At 39.8% G+C, this 14,618-nt stretch overlaps 1 protein-coding gene across 5 annotated transcripts in view; it reads right to left on the bottom strand.

Moving 5' to 3' along the window:
• RPF2 (ribosome production factor 2 homolog) overlaps nt 1-14,618 on the bottom strand; it is a 78,104-nt gene that overhangs the window by 42,623 nt on the left and 20,863 nt on the right. For 4 of the 5 annotated variants that reach the window (XR_013830769.1, XR_013830770.1, XR_013830771.1 and 1 more), the window contains exons 8-10: nt 8,452-8,554; nt 3,504-3,648; nt 761-2,753 (exon numbers count right to left, since the gene is read on the bottom strand). Coding sequence is in view for 1 of the 5 variants with exons in the window: in XM_079939310.1 (XP_079795436.1) it covers nt 2,574-2,753; nt 3,504-3,648; nt 8,452-8,554 (428 nt within the window). In the remaining 4 variants the exon portion in view is untranslated. Of the gene's footprint in view, nt 1-67; nt 2,754-3,503; nt 3,649-8,451; nt 8,555-14,618 lie in introns of those variants that run through there. The other variant, XM_079939310.1, reaches the window with a different exon arrangement.

Genomic DNA, 14,618 nt, shown 5'->3' with positions numbered 1-14,618 from the left:
AAGCAGCTAGATAATCAGATAATTGAAAACTAACTTGGGGTAAGTTCTTTTTTGCCCTCTTTCTTTATTGATTTGGGTAATAACATCTCTACTTTGGATTATGTTCAATACCAAGAAAACAAATAGCAGCATTTAAGTTATTAAAAGGAATCAGATTTCATGAAATCATATATAGCTTGGTATTAGTATTAGCATCCTGAAAAACAGGAAAAATACAAAGGGAACGAAAGACGCCCACCAAACTGAGACAGGATCTTGAAACCGAAAAATGAGGCAGGCCACTCCATATAATCAGTGGATCAGCTTATTATAAGGCAGTTTGCTCACAGGGTGGGATAGGGTGGATGACATCCAGAAGCATCCATAACTGCCACTGGGAGAATTTTATAGTTAACCCAGGGTATGGGGGTACGTGCTTGGAAACAGGAAGTGAATTCCAAAGTCCAGATTTATGAACGGGTAACTAGTCTCATGGGCACCAGGAATACGTCAGCGAAGCTCTTCATTATTGTTTGGAGACTAACAGCACAGGGGCCACCTGGACCTAATGGTCATTAAACAACATCTATTAACTACAAAGCCCCTGACAACAGAGATTTACTACACAGTACAGCCCTAGGTAGGGTCAGCTGAAGGACAGGAGGAACTGGACAGGCCCAAGATGGCATCAGTTATGCTAACAGCCATACAGTGTGGCAGGGTCCTTCCTGTAAGTGGCTGGTGAAAAGGACCCATGGCTCTGCCTCCTGAATCTGCCTACCTTCATTATTGTTAGCTGGACCAGCCAGGGGTCACACATTGGGTAAGGGCTATGCATCCATCATTTCCTTTTTTTTTTTTTTTTTTTTGTCTGCGTTGGATCTTTGTTGCTGTGTACGGCTTTCTCTAGCTGTGGTCAGTGGGGGCTACTCTTCGTTGCACTGTGTGGGCTTCTCGTTACAGTGGCTTCTCTTGTTGCGAAGCACGGGCTCAAGGTGCGTGGGCTTCAGTACTTGTGGCTCACACGCTGTAGAGAGCAGGCTCAGTAGTTGTGGCGCATGGGCTTAATTTCTCCGCGGCATGTGGGATCTTCCTGGACCAGGGCTCGAACCCGTGTCCCCTGCATTGGCAGACAGGTTCTTAACAATTGCGCCACCAGAGAAGTCCTGCATCCATCATTTCTGATGCCCCTTTCATGACGCCCCTTCTCCCCAACTATTGTCCATTGTCCATCTACTTGCAGATGGCAGGATATGAATCATTTTAATTTCGCCCTCTCTCCCCATTTAGACATATAATGCAAATGCCTACTTCCGATCTAAAACCGTGTAGTCTTTGGTTAAATGTATAATCAAGTAACAAGTGTAAATGAGTGATACCAGCTCCCTCTTTTTTAAGAGACTATTAGCCAGGAAAGGGCTGGGGAGAAGGAAGGCTAAGGAATGGGTTTAAAAGAGAAGGGAAAGGATAAAAAAACTAAAATTGAGGTTCTAGCTTTTAGCAAACTCACATAAATGCATGCACACATAGACATGGAGGAGCTCCTTGACATGGAAATGAAAACAATAGCATTTCTACTTTACATAACACATCATGGTTTATGTATGTTTGTACTTTTACAGCATAATTGGCTTGTGCTTGTATAAAGGAGCCTCTTTGCCAGGGACTCAGTCAAGGAAACTAAATTGTACATTTAGGGAACGCAAGTTTGCAGTACGAGAAGCAGGAAGCAGAAAGCTTTCCCCCACTTTCCTAGGCACAGGGCCAGTCTTCAAGAAATTTCAAAATAAGCTGTTTGGCTTTGGCTTACTCCTACTCTGTATGCAAACACCCAGGGCCTTCATGTGACCTTTAGCTACCTACGGCTACCCAGTACCCTAAAATGTCGTGTGTCTTAACTTATCTAATCTCTCCTTTCTCACTTCAACCCTTATCAAAACTTTCTTTCTCCCAAAGAAGAGGAATAGGGCTCCTTTATTAGCAGAATCTCTTAAACTAATCAATAGTAAGGTAGAATGTCAATGATCAAGTAGTGGACATCTCAGAGATCTGTTTTAAGACACAGAGCTTAAAATCTCAAAATTAATCTCTAACTGGTAGAATTTCAGGTAAAACAACAGGAAAGTAAAAAAATAAAAGTCAGGTTATATGTATATGCTGGGAGATGGGGTCAACTTTCCAGGTAGCTCATACTGAGCATGTATACAGTTACTTTGGAGCATTGCTACTTTCCATAACTTCCTCCCTTTATCTAAAGCTTAACCCAAAATTCTCTAAAATACCAATGATTGTTCTGGAGATCCCTCCTCACTCACCCACCCAACGAGATAGGAGACTTTGTATGGGGTAGGCAGAGGGAAATGTCACATCACAGAGAGAAAACGGCATACCAGGGTGTAATGTCTCCAGTAAGAGCCTAACTTTCAACCTAATACTAGTATGTTACTGTTCACAATGTATATAATATATAATTTAGGTAAATTATCAAGTTATAAAAATATACAATAAAACCTTACAAGAAACTCTGAAATAACTGATGCTTGATAAGTCTAAGTGAAGACTACAATAAAAATGCAGTTACTGGCTATATTCCATCAATCCTTTTTAATTCTCTTTGATTTTTTCTCCTGGTCTTCTGCTTTCCTTTCTGCAGGTCGCTTCTTCAACCCCTTCATTTTCCTGGTTTGTAGTTTGCTTAGGTCTTGCTTCTGCATATGAATTCTTCCATAAGTTGTACCAAAAGTATCATGAGAGACATTTTTCTTCTTCTTTGGCTATGAAACAAGAATATATTATATTTAGTTGGGTCTACTACCATGAACTGGTAAAAATCTAGTGTACAACAACTATCGTATCAACAATCTCCATTAGTGAGCACACCTTTAATGATATAGAGTCTATAGCCCTACAGCCCTTTCTCCTCCAACTTAGGTATAAACAGATCACTCAGAGCTTGTTAAAATGCCAATTCTAATTCAGTAGGACTCCGGTGGGATCTGCAAATTCAGCATTTCTAACAATTCTCAGGTAAACTGTCAGACCATACTTTGAGAAGCAACACAACAGACTAATCACTGTCATGCACTGAGAGAATTTCCTGTGTTTAGCTTAAGGATTATAACTATCATTTCAATCTTTATTGGCATTCCAGAGATGCCATGTCTACTTGCTTTTTAAAACCATTCAAAAGTCAAAACACATTTTATGCAAGTATGGGTTACACATACTATGCTTGAAATTACATTTTCACAATGCCTAAAATGAGCCCCATTTTTGCTGAAAACTGGCAGTCTTGACTACTAGGAAGCTCTCAGCAACACCTGATGCCTGGTTTCTACAATTTTATTATCAATTATGGTTGGCTTATTTGCTTCTTCCTCCTTTCTTTGGCTCTGAGAGTCTAATTTTATCTATTTTATTGACCTCTTTATGTATGCTCTTCAATATAATATGCCACAAATCCTTTTTTGGAAAGAAGAATGGAATATACAAATAAACATGGCACCAAGCTACAAGCCATGTACCTTGAGGGCTTTGGGCATTTTCATAGATAACTTATAAAGGTCATCTGATGCTAGGTGTGTCCTCCTCAGAACCAGATCCAATGAGGGTCCCATCTCCTCCAATTCAATCCGAGGTGTTCTGCAGCCAGATTTCTTCAACAGCAACCTTTATGAAATAGCAAAAAAGAAATGTTGCTTTGACTTTGATAAAAGTCCCGCCGCCCTCCCCACAAATATTTTTGTTCTAGAAGATTACAGTTCCATAAAATATCATAAAATGTTTAGAAAGGCTAAGCTTAGAGACTTCCCTGGCAGTCCAGTGGTTAAGGCTCTGCGCTCCCAATGCAGGGGGAATGGGTTTTATCCCTAGTCAGGGAACTAATATCCCAGATACCACATAGCATGGCCAAAAAGATTAAAAAAAAAAAGGAAAGGCTAAGCTTAATACTTTATATATTTAGACCAAGTGTTTTCTTTTTATTTTTTTTAAATAAATTTATTTATTTTATTTATTTATTTTTGGCTGCACTGGGCCTTCGTTGCTGCTTGCGGGCTTTCTCTAGTTGCAGCGAGCAGGGGCTACTCTTTGTTGCGCTGCGTGGCTTCTCGTTGCGGTGGCTTCTCTTGTTTCGGAGCACAGGCTCTAGGTGCATGGGCTTCAGTAGTTGTGGCATGTGGGCTCAATAGTTGTGGCTCGCAGGCTCAGTAGCTGTGGTGCATGGGCTTAGTTGCTCTGCGGCATGTGGGATCTTCCCGCACCAGGGCTCGAACCCGTGTCCCCTGCATTGGCAGGCGGATTCTTAACCACTGAACCACCAGGGAAGCCCCAAGACCAAGTATTTTCTTTAGTCTACTTATTTTCAAAATAAAACATAAGAGTATGCAATACTGTTGAGAAACAGCAGGTGATATAGTTCTAAGAAGTGAAGTGGAATCCTTTTATTTGACTTCTTCATCTTACGCAAGATTTACATGATTATAAAAAAATCTTAATTGGGTTTTTGAGACATTATATTACATGATTGATTAACAAATTCTTATTTCTCTAAGACCTATTCAGAATCAACTTTTGTCCATAGCATAGACATTTACTGATCTCTATAGATTGGAATGAACTTAATATAACAAAACCACAACTTTCTAGATACCATATGTCCAAATAGCTCTGGATTTGAAAGCATATGAAGGATACAATGGGGAGGAAGGGAGAGTCACAAATTCTTTTTTTGTGAGAGATACAACAAGAACTGCTCAAAGACCTGAAGGTTTTTTGAGTTAAAAGACTCAATTTGTTACTGTGGCCAGATCTCCATACAGGGGAAAAAAAAGGACTAAATAATAATGTTTTTAAAAGATCAGCCTTGGGCTTCCCTGGTGGCACAGTGGTTTAAAATCTGCCTGCTAATGCAGGTCACACGGGTTCGAGCCCCGGTCTGGGAAGATCCCATATGCCACGGAGCAACTAAGCCCGTGAGCCACAACTACTGAGCCTGCGCGTCTGGAGCCTGTGCTCCACAACAGTGAGAGGCCCGCGCACCGCAATGAAGAGTGGCCCCCGCTTGCCACAACTAGAGAAAGCCCTCGCACAGAAAGTTAAGAACTATTGCCCAGAACCTTTACACCCATGTAAATCTCCATTTCAGATCTTAACCTCAAGCTTTGTTTGTTTTGTTTCCCTATAAGCTCTAAATCAAAAGTGACATTCGGGCTTCCCTGGTGGCGCAGTGGTTGAGAGTCCGCCTGCCGATGCAGGGGGCGCAGGTTCATGCCCTGGACCGGAAGGATCCCACGTGCCGCAGAGCGGCTGGGCCTGTGAGCCATGGCCGCTGGGCCTGCGTGTCCGGAGACTGTGCTTGCCTATTTCTTGAGAAAGACTGGCATTACCACTCTTGTTTAAATTGCAATTTCCTTATTTTTCTCCCTTCCATATCCCTCTCTTCTGTTGACATTCTGTTTTCATTACTTAACTCCTTGCCTAGAACGTTGTGTTTGCTTTTTAAGGTACGCTAATACTTCCTGTTTTGCATATTTCTCCCCATAAAACCTACCCAATGCCATGGCAAAGGCATACGTGGCAGTTACTAAAGATCTTCAGTTTCATATTAATAGCTCTGGCCCTATAGTGAATAAAATTCTCCAAGGAATTAATTATTATAGGATATACAGGAAGGTGCCAGTAACACTATGATTTATTTCCCCCAAACAGGAAAGGTCAAAGGTTCTATTAATGTAATTCCATGCTCAGAGTTCCTTTCATACAAGAAGCTCAAAACCATTTTATAAGCCTTACTGATCTTCACAAATTAATAAGCGTCAATATTAACTACCTTTAACCAACTGCCTAAGGGCTGGTTGGAAGAGGGCAGGACACCCAAGAGCAGCCTGTGAGAATGCCTGAGGAGCCACAGTAGGTCAGACACACTTCTATGGCACATTCCCACCTCTATCTGCACCCCTCTCCCTCTCATAAAGGAGAATTATCCGTCTCAGAGGGACCTCAGAATTACCTATATGATATTACTACACTTTGCAAAGGAAAAACAGGGGCCCTGAGAAGTGACTTGCCCATGTCATGTGGCAAAGCCTGGCAAAGAGCCAGGTCACTAGGCTCAGAGGTGATGCTCATTCCCGGGACCACCTCTTCCTTCCTCTCCCAAGCAGAGCACAGCCCTTGGAGGCTAAGCTAATCCACATCTAGGGATTTTCCCCAGTAGCAGCTTGCTCTCAATCACACTGTCCACTTTCTATTTCAAATCAATAGCTAGCAGGTATTACAGGATATAGATATGAAAAGCTGGGATTAAAATTTTACACTAGAAAAAAAAAAAAAAAAGTTTACATTAGGGGGGCTTCCCTAGTGGCGCAGTGGTTGAGAGTCCGCCTGCTGATGCAGGGGACACGGGTTCGTGCCCCGGTCCGTGAAGATCCCACATGCCGTGGAGCAGCTGGGCCCGTGAGCCATGGCAGCTGAGCCTGCGCGTCTGGAGCCTGTGCTCCGCAAGGGGAGAGGCCACAACACTGAGAGGCCCGCGTACAGCAAAAAAAAAAAAAAAAAAAAATTTTACAATAGGCTTTCTGATCTTAAAAATTCAGATCTTGGGACTTCCCTGGTGGTCCGGTGGTTAAGAACCTGCCTTCCAATGCAGGGGACGTAGGTTCAATCCCTGGTCAGGGGAACTAAGATCCCACATGCCACAGGGCAACTAAGCCCAGTCACAACTACTAAGCCCATGGGCCTCAACCAGAGAGCCCATGTGCCACAAACTACAGAGCCCACGCACTCTGGAGCCCATGCAAAACTAGCGAAGCCTGCGTGCTGCAACTGAAAGATCCTGCATGGTGCAAAGAAGACCCTGAGTGCCGCAGCTAAGTCCCAATGCAGCCAAAAATAAATACATAAATAAATAAAATAATTTCGTAAAAATTTCAAATCTTTTTTTTTCATTATGGCAGATGCCATGCTAACCTAACAGTGATTCCAGCAATTACATACTTCTTAAAGTAAGTGGACGGACGAATATGTGTAGTTACACTGCCAATTTATCCTTGTTCTTAAGACTGATTTGCTAATTTTCTGTCCATTTTGCTTTATTTCTCTGTATTTTCTTTCTTTCTTTACAAATTTATCTTTCTTTTCACTAAATACAAGTTCTGATACAAGAGAATACTTCCTTTGAAATTGTTCACCATGAGTTTTAGATTATTATTATTCATTTCTCATTCTCAAAGACTTTTATCTTTATTTTTTAGCTCCTTTGTATCCCAGGGTCTCCTTGTTTAACATAAGTTTTCAAAAAGATTTTTTTTTATGTTAGTGATTTTTCATCTTTTATCTCTTGCTCTATAAATAGGAGTCACCTACTTCATAATATTCTTAGCTGCCCCAAAATCAAGTTTGGAAATGAAAACAACAGATTATAGGGACTTTCAATCTCAACTAGTTAAAAATGATTATAAAATCCTTTGCCTGTTATTATTTAAATGAGAAAAAAATAGAAAAATAGAAATGGTGGTACCACTCATGTGGTGAAAAGAACCGAGCATCTCTCACTCCATACAGTTGAGACAAAGATGGACATTACTAACAAAAAAGAGGTGATTACTTAGTTCATTTGGATGTTCACTGGACACAAGCTGGTCAACCATGTATTCCATTATGATAAAAAAACAAAATTAAAACCATGGATGAAATGCTGAAGTCCACGAATGGTTGCACAAACGGCACCACTGCACGAAGACACTGTCAACACTGGGCTGCCGGCGCTCAGGCCGCACTGCCACGCCACAGCGCGAAGCAGATGTCAGGCTGAATTCAATGTACCAAGGGAGGCAGTTAGTGGGAGTCAATGTATTCTCTAGAAAAGTGTGTGCTCCATCAATCAGCGCTAACACTTTATTTTAAATAAGGGAAAAAACAAGTCATGCTTACCTCAAAAGGCAGTTGCAGCACGTCATTAAGGTTTTTATGAAAACAGAATGTGCTTGTTAGGATTTATATTTATATTGTGGTGGGGGTATGGGTAGAGGCCTGGGCTGGAGAAAGAAGGTAAAATGAATCTAGCCACTGAATCTTATTACTTTCAGACTCCATTTTTTAGACTCAGGACTTTGAGATTTGCTTTGGCTGGGCTAAGACTTGTGGCTTGGCACTCTAAATTTAGTCAAGAAAAACAGGGAGATACTGCATAAAAGTATGGCAAGTTAGGACTGAATAAGTGTTCTAAGCTCAGAGGGAGTGTACTGTTTGATGCCCCAGGGCCCTGGAAAAGCAGGGTTTCTGGGAGGCAGAAGTTAGCAGGGGAGTGACAGACCTGAGGATCAGCACAGAGCTACTTTGTCACTGCTATTCTGAAAACTCTCCAAATAAACTTTTGGCCAGACACCAATTCTAAGTCTGAGCTCTATAAAACAGTCACACTAAAATGCTAACCCTGAGGATTAACAAAAACATGCTAAGAAACGCACTTACTTATAGCTTCGAAAGTAAATCTTCCCATTCAGTGCAGTGAAGTGCAGAACATACTCTAAACCAGCCAGACGGACATTTGATACTGTGGGGCCTCTGAAGAAATCTAAAAGCACACATCAGGTTGTTTGGGGGAAAAAAAAAAGATTAATTAAGATTAATTAAAAGATCAATTAAAAGTAATTAAAATTAATTAAAATAATTAATTAATTAAAAATTTTAAAAGATTAATTAAAAGACTAATTAAAATTAATTAACTTTAATTAATTAAAAGATTAATTAAAATCTTAATTAAAAGACTAATTAAGATTAATTGTTACAAATCAGCTGCACTCTAAACGCAACTCTCTGTATCTCATCTAAAAAGCAGCACAAAAACTCATGCCTGAAAAATCTGATGGTCCCGCCCCTCTACCATTTAATCTCATGACTGTATTTCTGTTTAATTCACTGAGCCATGTAATTTTTCAGTTTTGCAGTTCTCCCTCTAAGCCAATGCTCAGCACCAGAGTATAACAGGTTTATTGTGAACAGTAATTTTTTAGAAAATGTAAAACAAGGTATACAATTTTAATCAACTAAGACAGACAGGTTAAGATGGCAAAAGTCTATAAAAATGGCTGTTCAAACTTTGACTATTAAATTGAACTAGTGTTTGTCATATGGCAGACGCCAACAAACAAGAAAATTCTAACAAGGTATCTCAATTATATGAGCAAAGAAAAGCTATCTAGTGTCAAAGCCAGAAAAGAACCATCAAGATCAATGAGTAGACTGTTTTCCCACAGAGTGGTAATAATACCCAAGTGGCACATATGAGATAATTTTAAATGATACACAGGCAGATATAATCTACAATGCATTATTTATGTTATCATACACCATTTTGCACTGAGAGTAGGGACATAGGGTTTCCTTTTAAAAAGAGGAGTCAGGGGCTTCCCTGGTGGCGCAGTGGTTGAGAGTCCGCCCGCCAATGCAGGGGACACGGGTTCGTGCCCCGGTCTGGGAAGATCCCACATGCCGCGGAGCGGCTGGGTGAGCCTGTGCGTCCGGAGCCTGTGCTCTGCAACGGGAGAGGCCACGGCGGTGAGAGGCCCACGTACCGCAAAAAAAATAAATAAAAATAAAAAGAGGAGTCAATTTAAAGAAAAATCTCCAGTGAACAATGCTATGGATACTACACAGACATGGCTAACGTTATGAAGGTGGCACATGAATGAAAAGAGTTTGGAAAACAGCAAACAAGTTTGGTCACCTCATTTTTACAGATAAAAAGACTGAACTTGGGGGGAGGCTAAATGGGAACACATGAATAACATCTAGCTAAGAAAAAGTTAGGCATAAAAGGGTCATCCAAATTAATTACTTAGGAAGAGGTGCCCTAAGACAGGTGATGTCATAAACAGGAAATATCTCATTCTGTTCCAATCTGTAGCCACTCAGCACTTGCTTCCCTCCTCCCATTAGCTCATAAGATGGGAATTATCTCCATGTGCATGGACATATACATCTTTTACAGTTTGCTTTTTCCTTCTTACAGATAACTAAAAGAAAATCGCATCACTAACATACATAAAGCAGACGTTAAGTGTGCATACCCTTGTACACACCACCCTTCCTTACTACCACAAATAAAAATCCCTTGGGGGTACTTTTATAAACCAAATATGTACGTTTTCAAGGTATTTTGATCTAAAAATTGATTTTAATTAATGAAGAACTTTCCCATAGTTTTGCCAAAACCTGACTCTCCTTCAGTGGCCAAGTTAATAAAGCCCCACTCACGGTTGTGGCAGCATTATTGAAGTCAGAGTCATTCTGGGGAACAAGATATGTACATTCCAGTCTCCCCTGAAACAGTTTTTGTAATGCAAACCTTATAGGCATGTGCTTTTTCCATAAGCTTTTAAGAAAGAAAAAAAAAACAAAAAAAGAATGAAATGAGGTAGAAAGTTTTAAGAACATTGACCCTTACCTCACACCATATACAAAAATTAACTCAAAATGGATCATAAACCTAAATGTAAGATCTAAAGTTATAAGACTTCAAAAAAATATTTATAAGAGAAAAAAATCTTTGCAATCTTGGGATAAGCAAAGGTTTCTTAAACAAAACACTGTATGAACAACCATTAAAGAAAAAAATTGGATAAAGTACACTTCACAAAAATTTAAAATTTCTGCTCTTTAAAAGACATCACTGTTTGCAGATTACATGATACTATACACAGAAAATCCTAAATATGCCACCAAAAAACTACTAGAGTTCATCAATGAATACAGTAAAGTTGCAGGATATAAAATTAATACACAGAAATTTGTTGCATTTCTATACACTAACAGCACACTGTCAGAGAAATACCTAGGAATAAACCTACCTAGGGAGTTAAAAGACCTATACTTGGAAACCTGTAAGACATGGATGAAAGAAATTGAAGACAACACAAACACATGGAAAGATATACTGTGTTCATGGATTGGAAGAATTAATATTGTTAAAATGACCATAATACTCTATAGATTCAATGCAACCCCTATCAAAATACCAATGCCATAGAACTAGAATAATTTTAAAATGTGTATGGAAACACAAAAGACCCAAATAGTCAAAACAATCTTGAGAAAAAACAGAGCTGGAGGAATCATGCTCCCTGACTTCAGACAGACAGAAAAACAGTTACATGGATCAATGGAACAGAATAGAGAGCCCAGAAATAAACTCACATACTTAAGGTCAATTAATCTATGACAAAGGAAGCAAGCATATACAATGTTGAAAAATCTCTTTGGTAAATGGTGCTGGGAAAACTGGACAGCTACACGTAAAAGAATGAAATCAGAACATTTTCTCACACAATATATAAAAATAAACTCAAAATGCATTAAAGATCTAAATGTAAGACCAGAAACTACAAAACTCCTAGAAGAAAACATAGGCAGAACACTCTTTGACATAAATCGTAGCAATATTTTTTTTTGAATCTGTCTCCTAAGGCAAAGGAAACACAAGCAAAAATAAACAAATGGGACCTACTTAAACCTAAAAGCAGAAGACCTGACTAGACATTTTTCCAAAGAACACATACTGATGGCCAACAGGCACATGAAAAGATGATCAACACTGCTAATCATCAGAAAAATGCTAATCAAAAGCACAATGAAATATCACCTTACACCAGTCAGAATGGCTATCATCAAAAAGACCACTAATAACAAATGTTAGTGAGGATGTAGAAAAAATGGAGTCCTTGCAGGAATGTAAGTTCTACAGGCACTGAGGAAAACAATATAGAGGTTCCTAAAAAACTAAAAATAAAACTATCATATCCAGCAATTCCACTCCTGGGTACATATCCAAAGAAAACAACACACTAATTTGAAAGGATACATGTACTACCTCAATGTTCACAGCAGCATTATTTACAATAGCCAAGATATGGAAGCAACCTAAGTGTCCATACACACACACGCACACACACATACATACAATGAAATACCACTCAGCCATCAAAAGAATGAAATTTTGCCATTTGCAGCAACATGGATGGACTTGGAGAGCATCATGCTAAGTGAAATTAGAGGAAGACAATGTATGATATCACTTGTATGTGGAATCTAAAAAATACAACAAACTAGTGCACATAACAAAAAGGAAGCTGACTCACAGATATAGAGAACCAGTGGTTACCAGTAGGGAGAGGGAAAGGCGAGGGGCAAGAGAGGGACACGGGCTTAAAGGTACAAACTACTATGCATAAAATAAATAAGCTACAAGGATATACTGTACAGCACCGGGAATATAGCCAACAATTTATAATAACTGTAAGTGTAGCATAATCTTTAAAAATTGTGAATTGGGCTTCCCTGGTGGCGCAGTGGTTGAGAGTCTGCCTGCCGATGCAGGGGACACAGGTTCGTGCCCTGGTCTGGGAAGATCCCACATGCCACGGAGCGGCTGGGCCCGTGAGCCATGGCAGCTGAGCCTGCGCGTCCGGAGCCTGTGCTCCGCAACGGGAGAGGCCACAACAGTGAGAGGCCCACGTACAGCAAAAAAAAAAAAAAAAAAAAAAATTGTGAATCACTATGTTGTACACCTGAAACTTACATAATATTATAAATCAGCTATATCTCGATAAAAATTTTTTTTTTAAAAAAGACATCATTAAAAACAAAAAGGCAAGGGACTTCCCTGGTGGTGCAGTGGTTAAAGACTCCGTGCTTCCACTGCAGGGGGAGCGAGTTCAATCCCTGGTTGGGGAACTAAGATCCCACATGCTGCATGGTGTGGCCAATAAATAAATACATAAATCAATAAAACAAAAAGGCAAGCCACAGTCCAGGAGAGAATATTCAAAGATATATGTCAGACAGACAAAAGACTTCTCTCTCTCTCTCACTCACACACACACACACACACACACACACACACACACACTCTTCCACATTAGTACCCAATAAAAAGACAAATAACCAAATAAAAAAATCAGGCAAAGATCTGAACACACACTTTACCAAAGATATACAAATGGCCAATAAGCACATGAAAAGATGTTCAACCTTATAAGTCACCAGAAAATGCAAATTAAAACTGCAACACTACCACTCCTTTATTTTGTAGATTTGACTTTGGAAACATATTACTGTCAGTATTCAACACCTATTAGAGTAACTAAAATTAAAAAGAACGGCCTACCAAGTATTGACAAGGAGATGGAGCCCCTACAGTTAGTGGGAATGCAAAATAGTGCAACCATGTTAAACAGTTTGGCAGTTTCTTAAAAATGTTTAACATAGGGCTTCCCTGGTGGCACAGTGGTTGAGAATCTGCCTGCCAATGCAGGGGACACGGGTTCGAGCCCTGGTCTGGGAGGATCCCACATGCCGCGGAGCAGCTGGGCCCATGAGCCACAACTATTGAGCCCGTGCGTCTGGAGCCTGTGCTCCGCAACAAGAGAGGCCACGACAGTGAGAGGCCCACGCAAAAAAAAAAAAATGTTTAACATACGCTATTCAAATGGTCCAACCATTTTATTCCTAGGTATTCACCCAAAGGAAATGAAAACATAGGTCCTCACAAAAATATGTATATAAATGTTCATAGCAGTTCTACTGGTAATAATTAAAAGCTGGAATCAATCTAAATGTCCATCAACAGATGAAGGTATAAACAAACTGCAGAATAGCTATAAATGGAATACTGCTCAGTTATAAAAAGAAATGGAGGATTGATACATACAACAACATGAATGAATCTCAAAACAAACTGAGTGAAAGAAGTCAGGCCAAGAAAAGTACATACTCTATGATTCCATTTACCTAAATTCTGGAAAATGCAAAAATGACAGAAAGCAGATCAATGTTTGCTTAGAATAGAGAAAAATAATGGATTACCAAAGGGCACAGGGAAATTCTGGGGGGTGGTGGAAAGGTTCTATATCTTGATTGCAGTGGTGTTTTTAGAGGTATATAAATATGTCAAAATCCATTAAATTTTAAAACTTTAAATATGTGCATTTGGACTTCCCTGGTGGCGCAATGGTTAAGAATCCATCTGCCAATGCAGGGTTCGATCCCTGGTGCAGGAAGATCCCACATGCCGCGGAGCAACTAAGCCTGTGCGCCACAACTACTGAGCCTGTGCGCTAGAGCCCGCATGCCACAACTACTGCAGCCCGCGCGCCTAGAGCCCATGATCCGCAACAAGAGAAGCCACCGCCTGCGCACCGCATCGAAGAGTAGGCCCCACTTGCTACAACTAGAGAAAGCCCGTGCGCAGCAACAAAAACCCAATGCAGCCAAAAAATAAAACTTTTAAAAAAGGAATTAAAAAAAGAATTTAAAAATAAATACGTGCACTTGATTGTATGTAAATCATACCCCAAAAAATAATTTATAATGAAAAAACTTAATAAAGTTATCCCTAAAAATTGAAAACAAAATGAAATGAACCTGTGTATTGGGCTGAAGGCATAATCATACAGAAAAGGACTGTTTCAAATGACTTCAAAACACAGTAATTTGACCATATTCCTAATAGGATATATAGACATACAGAACTGCAAAAAAAAAAAAACCACACACACAAAAGAAACCAAACACCATTCAGTTGCACTCAATATTCATACTACCAGTAGTAATAACAGTATTTTATTCTGAGACTGTTGTAT

This window comes from Stenella coeruleoalba (genome assembly GCF_951394435.1).
Source record: "Stenella coeruleoalba genome assembly, chromosome: 12".
NCBI classification, from domain to species: Eukaryota; Metazoa; Chordata; class Mammalia; order Artiodactyla; family Delphinidae; genus Stenella; species Stenella coeruleoalba.
This window is presented reverse-complemented; position numbering and strand designations above follow the sequence as displayed.